Source organism: Acipenser ruthenus, chromosome 43, assembly GCF_902713425.1.
Source record: "Acipenser ruthenus chromosome 43, fAciRut3.2 maternal haplotype, whole genome shotgun sequence".
Lineage (NCBI taxonomy): Eukaryota > Metazoa > Chordata > Actinopteri > Acipenseriformes > Acipenseridae > Acipenser > Acipenser ruthenus.
In genome coordinates, this window is record NC_081231.1 from 8879932 (window position 1) to 8894344 (window position 14413).

Below are 14413 nucleotides of genomic sequence, written 5' to 3' on the forward strand. Positions count from 1 at the left end.
TCTGTCTCTCGTAATCGCTCTCCAGTCAGACATTCACACGCATTCTCCCGCTCGCGGCTTCCCCCCCCCTCCTACTTATAGCCTCTGGGGGAACCGCCCACTGCACACACACGCATGCACTCACGCAGACACACACCAACGGCGTGCCCCGTACCCTCACAATACATGGAACCTTAAACAGGACGTAACAAACAAGACAAACACAATGTCCAGGATGCTGCCATCGCCAGGGTCGTTACACAGCCCCCCCCTTAGTCCCTCGTCCCCGAGGGAAGAACAAAGTCTCGAAAACGACCCGGGAGGCGATGCTGTCTTTGCGGGCGGGAGCCCTGCGTGGAGGACGGGCTCCTGTCAGCCACAGGGGACAGGGAAACTGAACCGTCGGGGGAGGAACCCTCAGCCCTGGGGGTGGGGGGACTGTTAGAGCGGGGTGGATCAGGAGGGGGCAGGAGAGGACTGTCAGGAGCTGCTGGGTCGGATGGTGCTGGGTGTTGTCCCAGGTAGGGGGCCAGCCGATCCCGGTGTAGCACTACCTTGCGTCCTCTGTGAGGTAGCTGCACCCGGTAGGCCACGTCCCCGATCCTCTCCAGGACATGGCAAGGACCAAGCCAGTGGCTGTCCAATTTGGGGCAACGGCCCCGCTGTCTCTTGGGGCTGAAGACCCACACGAGCTCCCCGGCGGTGAAGTGGCGCCCCCGTACTCGGAGGTCATAGTTCCGCTTCTGCCGTACCCCAGCAGCCTGCAACTGGTCCCTGGCGAAGCTGTGGGCTGATTCCAGTCGGTCCTGTAGTCTCCTGGCATACTCAGGGCCCGGGGGTACACTGGGGGCATCTGGGGGACGACCAAACGCTAGCTCCGCAGGAGTGCGCAGCTCACGCCCCAGCATGAGCAGGGCAGGGGTGCAGGCGGTGGAATCCTGGACAGCAGAGCGGCAGGCCAACAGCACGACAGGCAGGTGGGTGTCCCAGTCCCGCTGGTGGGTGGCGGTGGTGACAGCCAGCTGTACGGCCAGCGTGCGGTTGAACCTCTCCACCAGTCCGTCGCTCTGAGGGTGCAGAGGGGTGGTCCGCGTCTTCTTGATGCCCAGGCGCCGGCACATCCCGGCAAAGACCCGGGACTCAAAGTTGCGCCCTTGGTCGGAATGCAACTCTTGAGGGACCCCGAACCGGCTGAAGAACCCCTCCAGCAGTGCTTCAGCGACCGTCTCTGCCTCCTGGTCTGGCAAAGCGTACGCCTCTGGCCACTTAGTGAAGTAATCGAGGGCCACCAGAACGAACCGGTTCCCCCTCTCTGAGCGTGGAAAGGGGCCTAGTACGTCCACGGCAACCCTCTCCATAGGCCCCCCGACCTGGTACTGCTGGAGTGGGGCGTGCGACCGGCCCTGGGGTCCTTTCCGGGCAGTGCAGATGTCACAGCGTCGGCAGTGGTCCTCCACGTCTCGCCTGCACTGCCCCCAGTAGAACGACTGGCGGAGCCGCCTCAGGGTCTTCGTCACTCCAAAATGACCAGTGCCTGGGGTCCCATGATGGGCCTCTAGCACCTCCTGGCGCATCGCCCCCGGGACAACCACCTGCCACCTCACCTCCCCCGTGGCGGGCACCTTCCACTGCCGCTGAAGGACTCTGTCACGCAAGGCCAACCCGCTCCACTGAGCCCACAGCCCCCGAGTGGCGGTGGAAAAAGGGGCCACCTCCTCCCAGGGAGGCCTTCGCTGCTCCTCTAGCCAATGTAGTATGGGGCGGAGGTCCGGGTCTCGGTCCTGATGGGCTCTCCAGTCCACCCTCTCAGCCGATACTGCCACCCGGCATTGCTCTTCCCCCCGGCGGGACAGCTCTGCTTCCCTCTCCTCCTTTCTGCTGCAATGGGCGCATCCCTCCCGGGCACAGGGACGACGGGACAGCGCGTCCGCATTGGCGTGCTTCTCACCAGCCCGGTGTTGGATCCGGTACTGAAACGCCTGGAGCTGCTCGATCCAACGGGCGACCTGTCCCTCCGGCTCCCGGAACGTCAGGAGCCACTGCAGGGCAGCGTGGTCTGTGCGAATGGTGAAGGGGAGCCCGCAGAGATAGTGGCGGAAGTGGCGGACCCCCTCCACCACCGCAAGCAGCTCCCGTCGGGTGACGCAATACCGGCGCTCTGCCTTGCTGAGCGACCGGCTAAAATACGCCACCACATGCTCCCCTTCTGGACCCGGCTGGGATAAGACAGCCCCGATCCCCTCGTTGCTTGCATCCGTGTCCAGCAGGAAGGGAGAACGGACATCCGGGGGAGCCAGCACCGGGGACTGGCACAGCGCATGTTGCAGGGAGGCGAACGCCTCCTGGCACGCCGGGGTCCACTCAAAGGGCTCGTCTTTCCTCAGGAGGCGGTGCAGGGGGGCAGCGATGGTGGCAAAGCCCTGCACAAACCTGCGGTAGTAGGACGCAAGCCCTAGGAAGCTTCTAACCTGCCGGGGGTTGACGGGAATAGGCCAGTCCCTCACTGCGGTGACCTTGTCCACCTCTGTCTGGATCCCCTCTGCTCCCACTCGGTGCCCGAGAAACGAGACCTCCTGGCGCATCAGCTGGCACTTTTCAGAGTGCAGTTTTAGCCCCGCTTTCCTCACTCGCCGGAGCACCTCATGCAGGGAGGCCAGGGCGTCCTGGAAGGTCCCTCCGTGGACTAGCAGGTCATCCAGGTAGACCAGGCACTCCGAGGGGGGTACTCCGGCCAGCACCTTTTCCATGAGCCGCTCGAACGTTGCGGGGGCGTTGCAAAGTCCGAACGGCATCACAGTAAACTGCCACAGACCCCGTCCAGTGGAGAAGGCAGTCTTCGGCCGTGCAGAGGGATCCAGCGCAACCTGCCAGTAGCCGCTGCGGAGGTCCAGCGAAGAGAACCATCTAGAGCCGGCCACCAAGTCCAGGGACTCATCGATGCGGGGAAGGGGGTAGGAGTCCTTCTCCGTCACATCGTTCACTCGCCGGTAATCGACGCAGAAGCGCCACTTGCCGTCCTTCTTCCGCACCATGACTACCGGCGAGGTCCAGGGGCTGTCGGACGGCTCAATGATCCCCGCTGCCTTCATCTCCTCCAGCACCTGCTCTGTGGCTTCCTGGAGGGCGAGTGGTTGGCGGCGAGGGCGCTGCTTAATGGGGCGGGCGGCTCCCGTCTCGATCTGGTGCTGCACCAGGTGTGTCCGCCCCACGTCATCCGAGGCGGTAGTGAAACTGTGGCGATACTCATACACCAGTTCCCACAGCTGGCGACGCTCTTCTGTGCAAAGCCCTTCGCAGCTCCTGAGCCAAACTGCATGCACTGCGCTGAGAGCTGGGTCTTCAGGGGAGACTGGTGGCGGAGGGAAGATTGCTGGGGACGCTGAATTACTCCTGACAGTAGGGCGTGGCATGGCGGTATCCTCCCGCAGCCCTTGGGTAGCGGTTGGCGGCGCCGGGCAGGGTGGCGGGGCTGCCTGGGGGAGAGCTGCATTCCCCTGGGCCACGCTAGAACTGCAGGAGGGCGGCTGTACATGCTGGCGAGCATTGCGGCCTGAGGGTGGGCGTGTTGGCTGGCGAGCGTTGCGGCCTGAGAGTGGCCATGTTGGCTGGCGAGCGCTGGCACCTGAAGGCGGCTGTGCAAGCAGTAGCTCCTTCCGGAGTGGGGGCCGTCGAGACGCTGTATTGTCCCTGATGAGACTGGCGCATGATGGAGCCCGGGGGTGTGCTGAGGTCTCCCGTCTCATGGCGGCGGTCCGTTGTGTCCTCGGCAGATCCCGAAACTGTCGTGCGAAGGGGTCCCGACTCCGACCCAGCGGTCCAAGGGGTGAGGCTAAAGCTAAAGCCGGGCTCCCCTGTATGTGCAGTGTCCCGGTCCGGAGGTTTAGCTGTCCGCCTGTGTAGCGCAGGAAGTCCAGGCCCAGTATGCAGGGGTCCTGTACAGCTGCTACCCAGACAGGGTGGTGTACTGTCCGTCCAGCCACTTCAATAGCAAGGTTGCCCTTTCCTTGCATGGGGGCTAGCTCTCCAGTCACAGTGCGCAACTGCACGGTGGTGGGCTCCAGCCGGACCCCTGCAGGGAGCACATCGGGGCGGATGAGAGTCACCGTGGAGCCAGTGTCCACGAGAGCAGTGCACGGGACCCCCTCAATGCGGACGGGGACATGGCAGAAGTCCCCGGCAGTGGTCCTTCCTACCGCTATAGCTGGCTGGCACTGTCTGTGGTCGGCTGTTTCCGTGAGGGGTGACGCCCTGCTCTGTCGGCTACACGGGTTAGTACTGGTGACGGCCGCTGCAGCTGGGTGGTCCGCGATTAATGGGACTGGACTGGGGGCACGCGTCGTCCCGTCTATGCGGGCCCCTTGGCGTTTCCCTGCGGTTGCTGTGTCAGGTGTGGTGGTGGTGCAGCAGCTGCTGCTGGGCAGTGGCGCCGTAGGTGGCCAGGCTGTCCACAGCCCCAGCACAGCTGTGGGGGGGTCTCAGGAGTCCGAGCTGGCTGGGTGATCGCCGCCCTGATGAGGGTGGTAAGCTCCGGGGGCCAGGTGGGGTCAATGGTGCGGTACGGGGCCTCCTCTTCTTCTGCTTGAGCCATGCGAGCTCTAGGTGGTGTGTGGTCAGGCCGCCTCTTCTGCTGACCACTCTCGCTCCCAGGGGCATGGTCCCGCTCCCCCTCCTCGAGCACCGCCTCGACTCGTTCGGCGTGAGCCACGGCAAGCTCTAGGGAGGTTGGGGCAGCAAACCGGACCTGCTGACGTAGAGCGGTCGGGGTCAGTCCGCGAACAAAGGCCTCGACAGCCAGGTCCTCCTGGGTGGCTGGCGGGAACATTGGGTACCCCCTCCGGGCCAGGTACCGGACATCAGCAGCCAGTACGCCCAGTTTCTCTCCGGGAGCTCTAGTGCGGTTGGCCAGCTGCAGGCGCAACCCGACTGCGGGCTCCACTCTCCCAAAACGGCGTTCGAGAGCTGCGGTTAACACCTCGTATTGGGCCACCTCGTCTGGGCCCAAGTCCAGCAGAACCTGCAGCGCTTCTCCCTCTAATGCAGCCGCCAACTGTCCTGCTTTCTCCGTCGGCCCCCAGTCATTAGTGAGCGCTGCCATCCTGAATTTGACGTGGTACGCCTCCCACGGCGATCTACCGTCATATCGGCCTGCTTTCACTGGCTGCCGGCTCGCCCCTGGCAACATGTTCCCCCCACACCGCATATTCTCTCTCCCGTGATCGGCACGGGGCCCATGTCGGGGCTTAACGTCACGCTCTCTTGTCAGACACACGCTCAGTTCAGCAACCAATGTCCCATAGCTACTACAGCCATTTAGATCGACGGTGGTTAAACAATGTAAAGCCTCTTCTTCTAAACAAGCAATTAAATTACTGGCTTTCTCTCTGTCTGTCCAGTTGTTTACCATTGCCATCATTTCAAACTGCTTTACAAAGTCTCGCCAATCGGCCTTACCGTTGTACTGCAAACGGCTGTAATAAACCCCCTTGTTGACATTCTGCTGCAGGGCGGGCGTGTCCGATGGTGACGCTGCCTCCTCCTTGACGCGCACTTGCGCTCCTCCTATCTCTGTGGCCGATGACGTCCTTGCGGCGGCCGAAGAATCTCCTTCTCTCTCGATGACGATGGCGCAGTGCCCCTCAGCCTGCGGAGCAGTCTGTCTGTCTCCCAGCTCCGCCATCTTGATCCCTCTTTCCTCTTTCGCCCAAGGGTTCTTGCTCCTCCCTCGCTCCATGTTCTCTCCTCCCCATGCAGCGCCCATTCTCGGGTAGCTCCTGACCCTCAGCTCAGCGACCAGCTCCTCCCGTCTGGCTCGCAGCTCGTCTTCTCTCATCTCTCTCGCGTCCGCCATCTTCTCCCTCTTGCTTCTGTTTCACCCCTCGTGACAGGCGCTGTACAAATCCCACTTCTGAAACACCAATGTAGCGTTCTGTGCTATGGGGATGAGACAGACTCGGGAGAGACCAGATGAGGTTCCACGTACTTTTATTTTTTAAATTTCTTTAATAACACAACGAAACCCTGTTTGGGCCGGGGTTCACGCCAAAATAACAAATAGCTGTCTCTCTCTCTTTTACACCGCAGACTCACCGACAAGCACTCTCTCAGCCGGTACTCTGTCTCTCGTAATCGCTCTCCAGTCAGACATTCACACGCATTCTCCCGCTCGCGGCTTCCCCCCCCCCTCCTACTTATAGCCTCTGGGGGAACCGCCCACTGCACACACACGCATGCACTCACGCAGACACACACCAACGGCGTGCCCCGTACCCTCACAATACATGGAACCTTAAACAGGACGTAACAAACAAGACAAACACAATGTCCAGGATGCTGCCATCGCCAGGGTCGTTACAATATTTTCCCAGTGAATGCAATTTGAATTCAGGTAACCCCTCCCCCATGCCGGAGTTGGTATAGTCCTTTCTCTATCAGGCGGCAGCAGCGTCGATGCTGCGAGTTTCACGCAGATATATAATCTGTGTTTCGTGTAATTATATTGATATTTCCCGTCCTCTTCTTCCGAATGAGATGTTCAAACACTAACGCGATACCCCTGATAATGTTTTTTGGAAGTATATCAGGTTAATTCAAGTTGAGCGCCGTTGTCACAAACAGATCCACAATGGCGCAGGCATGCTCGCAGTTTCATAGCTTTCTCTTCGCTAGTCTTGCAGGTTCAATGCGTGTGAACTTGTTTTTGGTAAATACAGCACAGGGTCGCAGAAAGGTCATTCTTTACGAGTAAACTTCCAGGCAGTAACCTCTGCTATTTCTACCCCATGCTTTCATTTAGTTTCTCTTAAACTGTATTATTGTCTCCTATTCTTTATCCAGGACAGTATTCCTCCCTGCTGTCCAGCGGCACAGATTGAGACTCTTCCTCAGACTGCGCTGCGAACTAAACCAGGCAACAGAGCCGCGTCCACAGCAGCAGAAGAGTCACCAGCAATGAGACACGCCAAGGAGTGCGCTGCTCTGTGAGACTCGAGGGGACGCGTTATCAAAGCGCTTCCTCCAGGCTTTAATTAACTGCTATTGATTTTAAAAAGGACAAGACATCATGTTAATGTTACAACATGAAAAACTAAACACACTGAGAGTGCTGAAGAGGGCTTGAAATACAGTGTATCACTCAGCTGTGTGGTTCTAGTTTTGTAAAATGAACAGGTGGTTTGCCTCTTTAAAATAAATAGGAGTTAATTAAAGACTGGCGTAAAAGCTTTGAAAAGATGTCCTGAGGTGTCTTATTGTGATTAAAAAGCGTCCCATTCCACAAGAAAAACCTGAGAGGCGTTAGAAAACTAAAGCTCTTTGAATGAAATGCTTTTTATTATATGAATAACTACCCAGTGGAGTGACAGAGCAGGTTAATAAACTAAATGTATTGAATGAATAATGAAATCAGATCATATATGTCAGAGAGTGAGAGAGGTTTGTATTAAACAGTCCAGTTACAGTATGTTTTAAAAGGTTTTAGTAGTTTAACTGCTTATGACTGCGAGGATCGGAAACAAAGGTAAATATTCTCATACAATACTCTGCATGTATATTACTGCGCCCAACAGTACTTTCTGTAAAGCTGTATTTAGGTCTGTAGTTGTTGTCCCCGGTCTGTACCAAGTGTATTCATTCAGGAGAAGCAACACGAGTGAAGGTGAATAAGCAGCCTACAGAATGTGTGCATTGCAGAAAGCGTTTATTATTAAAACATGACGAGACATCTCTCAGGTTTTATTAATAAGCACCAGTATTCTCTTTGAGTGGCGTTAGGTTGTAGCCCTTCAAAAGTTACAAACGACAAATTTGCAATGCTTCAATGTATCCAGTAGGTGGCACCAAAACACTGTTCAGCTTTTACACTGTACAGTTTAGACTGCATTGGTTGATAATGTACATTCCTCCTTGAATGAGTTCAGAGAAAAAGGGGCAGGCCTAGATATTTCAAACAGAATGATTGGGTATTTTTACCACAATATAAAGCATTCTTTAATTCTTAGTTTAAACTGCTGCATAATAAAGTGAATGTGCACAAACATTTGTGTTTAGTGTTTAAGTCTTCAAATAATTAAATTATTATGTTTAACCCATTTATCTTTTTAAATGATACTTTCAATGTTCTACTGTGATACTAATGGGAAAATGTAAAATAAGGATGATGGCTGATTGAAGCAAAATCTTTGTTTTTTTGTGAAACGTAACTTCCTCTCATCAAAAAAATTCTAAGAATCTTCATGTTTCTTTCACCTCTGTAAATCACCTCCTCACCCAGTTCATTGCTCTGTGTGTGTAATCTCCATGCCTGCAATGGTAATGACTAGAGTTCAATCACCTCCTCACCCAGTTCATTGCTCTGTGTGTGTAATCTCCATGCCTGCAATGGTAATGACTAGAGTTCAATCACCTCCTCACCCAGTTCATTGCTCTGTGTGTGTAATCTCCATGCCTGCAATGGTAATGACTAGAGTTCATTCACCTCCTCACCCAGTTCATTGCTCTGTGTGTGTAATCTCCATGCCTGCAATGGTAATGACTAGAGTTCAATCCTAGTGGTCAGGTGTAACCCCTTTTCATTTAATTTCATTTAAAATATATTATGATGCTGCAGTAATTTAAATTTGCCCAGCAAAAGTGCATGTAAAGAGTGTGTGTAAATACAGGGTTTACTGTAGATTGATCTTTAGATAGATCTGTATTATAGATACAAAGTGGAGCTCACAGTGCTGTTCACTGGAGAGGTCATCTCAAAAACAGAACACACTTCTCCTTTTTTGCTGGGAAGCAGTCAGCTCTGCTCTGCGTTCATTTCTGAGAAGGAAATACGTGTCTGTGGTTAGTGAGAGGAAGTGAAGGCAGGCAGGGTTTAAATTGAGCCTGAATACTGGAATGCAGCCCTGCACCCCCTGTTAAACTGACAAGAGGGGATTCTGAAAAGGGGAGCTGAGCTGCTTGATACCAAACATGCTCTCACTCATCTTTAGAGGAAAGGGTCTGCTCTGCTCCTTAGAAAATAATTAAACAAAGATCTATTATAAAGCTGTGGTATAATGAAAAACAATTCATGTGAAAATCTGAGGGTAACATTGAAGCAGGGTTTCTCTCTAACTATTCTCCTGTTGAATGCAAACCTACAAGTGTGGTGTTCTGTGTGTCTGCTCTGGAGGCTCTTGCCACCCCTCCTCAAAGGTTCAGCCACTGTAGAGCCTCACCCCTCTGAGGGAGACTCCCTGTTGGGACAGAGGGGGACCCCCTGGACAAACAGTCACTTCAATCCAGCCTGAAGCCGCCCCTGCCTCGTGCATCACTGCAGGCAGCCTCCAAAAGAGATGTCTCAGACTGGCTGGGCAGTGAGACATGGTTCCAGTGGCAGAGTGCGGGAGCTTACAGGTAGCTCACATTACCATTGCTCATGCTATCCCAGCTCTCTGGATTCAAAACCTCCAGTGATGCCAACCCAGCAGCTTCACTGCAAAGGGTTAAACTGCCAAGAGGAGATTCTGAAAAGGGGAGATTGAGCTGAGCAGCTTGATATCAAACATGCTCTCAATCATCTTTAGATGAGGGGGTCTGCTCTGCAGAGAGACTTGGTTCCAGTGGTAGAGTTCATGCTATCCCAGCTCTGGATTAAAAACCTCCAGTTTTGCCAACACAGCAGCTTCATGAGCACCAAAATAAAAGCGTAGAAATATAAACTGAATGTTTATTTTAGTATCAGGGCCTTTGCATAATGAGGAAGTTCCAATGTCGTGATGGCCTTTGTTTAACTGTCCCTGTAAGTACTTCCCCTCTCCAGTGTCAAGATGACTTGTGTCTGTCAGCACAAGCACAGCAGTGATGGTCTTTTCAGGCTCTTCTATCTGGCCCTACCCCTGTTCATTCTTTAACATGTATTATCACTGCTGGGGATGCACATCCTCATCTAAACCTTGATGATCTGAACCCCTCTGTTATCCAAACACCACCTTGTTAACCTGGCTTGTGTGCTGTGCTCTTCTGCCCTGGTGTCATTGGAAATGCACTATTCAGCCATCAACCTCAGGTATTTACAGTACACTTCAGTACTGTACAATATGGATTTAAAGATAAAGGGGTATCATAGATTTTAATGGGACTCAAATAAACAATTTTACAGTTTTAAAGCAATTATCTGAACAATTAATGAACACTCCCTGGTCCCTATTAGTTCAGTTAATAGAGATTTTACCTGGTTCATATTCACATTTCTATCTTGAAGTGCAGGTGTGGTGACACTTGGTGAGGGTGTTCTTTAGTGTATTGAGAGAACCAGAATCTGGGAATATGAAGAGGTGTCTGTCTGTCACATTCACATTGTGCACATTCACTGGATGTAGGTCCTCGTGGGGCTTTTTTATGACTCTGGTAAGACTTGTTTTGATTTTACAGCCATGGCAGGTTTTGCACAGTCTGTTACTAACATATTAGTTCAATAAATAAATAAATAAAGTAATTGCTGATTTTCACACCTGTACTACTCATTGCAAACAGCAGAGGGCACCAGCAACCGCTTGTTACTGAACTGTGTTTAGATTTTTAAAAAATATATAGTTTTTTAGAACCAACTGTTCTACAGGGGCAGCAGTGTGGAGTAGTGGTTAGGGCTCTGGACTCTTGACCATAGGGTCGTGGGTTCAAATCCCAGTGGGGACACTGCTGCTGTACCCTTGAGCAAGGTACTTTACTTAGATTGCTCCAGTAAAAACCCAACTGTATCAATGGGTAATTGTATGTAAAAATAATGTGATATCTTGTAACAATTGTAAGTCGCCCTGGATAAGGGCGTCTGCTAAGAAATAAATGATGATAATAATAATAATAATTTGCTATGGGAGTAGAGATCACGTAGATTTTTTTTAAAAATGTTGGTTAGGGTGAAGGAATACATTATATATCAAAATACATCATTCATGGGTAAAGAAACTAAATCTTCCTTAAATGCGCTTTACTTGCACTTACCTGCTCCCTATTTGTCTGCATTTAATCCTGTACTTTACAGAGTACTGTACTGTAATCTGCCACAAGTGTTATTCAATCTGTAGTATTTCGCATTTAATCATATCCTGATGTAACCATCACTGACGCTATTGTCTGCTCCGATATTGATTTGTATTTTGTAATATAGTTGTACTTACTAGAACTGAAGTCATTGTATTTTATCTTGCTCTTAATTGTATTAATACTTGTACTGTAACACTTGAAATGTATTTTTTGTTTACGCCTGTAAGATGTCCTGGATAAGGGCGTCTGCTAAGAAATAAATAATAATAATAATAATAATAATAATAATAATAATAATAATAATAATAATAAAGACATGAAGATCTTATTCTGGTTTCTTGACCTGCACTGACAACACATAATGAATAAATAATACATCTCTAATAAAAACAGATTGTGAAAAAGGCAGAACTAAAATCTGAATTTAGCAGATTCAGGTAAGATAGGTAAGACAGAAAATTAAAATAAAAAATAAAATCATCATTTTAAAGTGTGGATTTTATAAAGTGTATAGAAATGAAACTGCTGAGGATGAGAATTCACTGGACAATGAAATGAGGAGGGATCAGATGTGAAGTACAAATCCCACACACATTCACATATACAATAACATGAGAAAACAGGCAGTACATATCTAATACAGAATAAAGACAATCCATGTGTATGAGATTAGAAAGAAAGAAACATTGATTAATACATATACAATTGAAAAAATTAAATATAAAAAAGACCAAACCTAATTGTGTTATAAATAAATTTAATGGCAATAACTCTGTTAAAGTAACGTTAAGGTTTGGAAATTGCAAGTTCAGGAAGCCACACAACCTTAACTCTGCACCCTCATGTGTGTGTTTCACGTCACACCTGACATCACACCTGACATCATCAATGACATCACTAAGCACTTGACACATCCTCCCTGAAGACTGGCCATGCGGACCCAACACTGGAAATCACAGTCCTTGCAGGGGGAGGGGCCAGTCTTCTTCAATGCAATGAAGAATTATTCATTTGAAATATCTACAATGCAAGCTGCTCCTATTGCTTTTGCTGGTCTTTCTCTGCTCTGCATACCAGTGATCTACTGTGCTGCTTCACTGCTTTCATTCAGAGTGTATGAACAATCAATAAAAAAAGAGTGACTTCATACAACAAAAAACATTAACTTAAGAAATCAGACCTTCTTTAGCTTTCTTTTATCCTTTTCAGTTAATTGAAATGATTTCTCAGGTTAAACTTTCTTCAACCTTTTAAAGGATACTGTAACTGGACTGTTTAATACAAACCTCTCACTCTATGACAGATATGATCTGATTTCATTATTCATTCAATACATTTAGTTTATTAACCTGCTCTGTCACTCCACTGGGTAGTTATTCATATAATAAAAAGCATTTCATTCAAAGAGCTTTAGTTTTCTAACGCCTCTCAGGTTTTTCTTGTGGAATGGGACGCTTTTTAATCACAATAAGACACCTCAGGACATCTTTTCAAAGCTTCTACGCCAGTCTTTAATTCCTATTTATTTTAAAGAGATAAACCACCTGTTCATTTTACAAAACTAGAACCACACAGCTGAGTGATACACTGTATTTCAAGCCCTCTTCAGCACTCTCAGTGTGTTTAGTTTTTCATGTTGTAACATTAACATGATGTCTTGTCCTTTTTAAATCAATAGCAGTTAATTAAAGGCTGGAGGAAGCGCTTTGATAACGCGTCCCCTCGAGTCTCACAGAGCAGCGCACTCCTTGGCGTGTCTCATTGCTGGTGACTCTTCTGCTGCTGTGGACGCGGCTCTGTTGCCTGGTTTAGTTCGCAGCGCAGTCTGAGGAAGATTCTAAATCTGTGCCGCTGGACAGCAGGGAGGAATACTGTCCTGGATAAAGAATAGGAGACAAGAATACAGTTTAAGAGAAACTAAATAAAAGCATGGGGTAGAAATAGCAGAGGTTACTGCCTGGAAGTTTACTCGTAAAGAATGACCTTTCTGCGACCCTGTGCTGTATTTACCAAAAACAAGTTCACACGCCCTGAACCTGCAAGACTAGCGAAGAGAAAGCCATGAAACTGCGCCCATGCCTGCGCCATTGTGGATCTGTTTGTGACAACGGCGCTCAACTTCAATTAACCTGATATACTTCTAAAAACATTATCAGGGGTATCGCGTTAGTGTTTGAACATCTCACTCTGAAGAAGAGGACGGGAAATATCAATATAATTACACGAAACACAGATTATATATCTGCGTGAAACTCGCTGCATCGACGCTGCTGCCGCCTGATAAAGAAAGGACTATACCAACTCCGGCATGGGGGAGGGGTTACCTGAATTCAAATTGTATTCACTGGGAAAAATATAGAGCTACAAACAGCTCGAATATGATGTTAAAACTGAAAGTCATATTCATTTTTTATTAAAAGATCCCCGGTATCACGATTCCCTTTGCGGTTCATATTAGATGAATTGTCAGACCGCGCTGATCGGTTTGTATTTTGTGATTGGTATATTCCTCGTCCTGTGGGAGACAGACCCGTTCAGACACTGAGGGAGAGCAGAGAGGAGGTGAGAGAGTCTGCATGGAGCTCTACAATGTGTTTATAAACTACAGAGCGCTGTTATATTGTATTATTTTGAAAGGTCCGGGTTGTAGTGTGGTAGGAGCGCGTTGTTTTATCCGTTCAGACACTGAGGGAGAGCAGAGAGGAGGTGAGAGAGTCTGCATGGAGCTCTACAATGTGTTTATAAACTACAGAGCGCTGTTATATTGTATTATTTTGAAAGGTCCGGGTTGTAGTGTGCTAGGAGCGCGTTGTTTTATCCGTTCAGACACTGAGGGAGAGCAGAGAGGAGGTGAGAGAGTCTGCATGGAGCTCTACAATGTGTTTATAAACTACAGAGCGCTGTTATATTGTATTATTTTGAAAGGTCCGGGTTGTAGTGTGCTAGGAGCGCGTTGTTTTATCCGTTCAGACACTGAGGGAGAGCAGAGAGGAGGTGAGAGAGTCTGCATGGAGCTCTACAATGTGTTTATAAACTACAGAGCGCTGTTATATTGTATTATTTTGAAAGGTCCGGGTTGTAGTGTGGTAGGAGCGCGTTGTTTTATCCGTTCAGACACTGAGGGAGAGCAGAGAGGAGGTGAGAGAGTCTGCATGGAGCTCTACAATGTGTTTATAAACTACAGAGCGCTGTTATATTGTATTATTTTGAAAGGTCCGGGTTGTAGTGTGGTAGGAGCGCGTTGTTTTATCCGTTCAGACACTGAGGGAGAGCAGAGAGGAGGTGAGAGAGTCTGCATGGAGCTCTACAATGTGTTTATAAACTACAGAGCGCTGTTATATTGTATTATTTTGAAAGGTCCGGGTTGTAGTGTGGTAGGAGCGCGTTGTTTTTGTGTGTGTGTGTGTTGTATTTGTGAAGC

General features: G+C 49.9%; 1 protein-coding gene across 1 annotated transcript; it reads right to left on the reverse strand.

Annotated features, from left to right (window-relative positions):
• Positions 1 to 251: 251 nt before the first annotated feature.
• LOC131709450 (uncharacterized) lies at positions 252 to 5827 on the reverse strand. The gene is made up of 2 exons (XM_059011994.1): positions 4440 to 5827; positions 252 to 4389 (listed from the first exon to the last, which is right to left on the reverse strand). Exons 1-2 carry the CDS (start codon positions 5825 to 5827, stop codon positions 252 to 254), a joined length of 5526 nt encoding a protein of 1841 aa, XP_058867977.1.
• Between the last annotated feature and the right edge of the window lie 8586 nt (positions 5828 to 14413).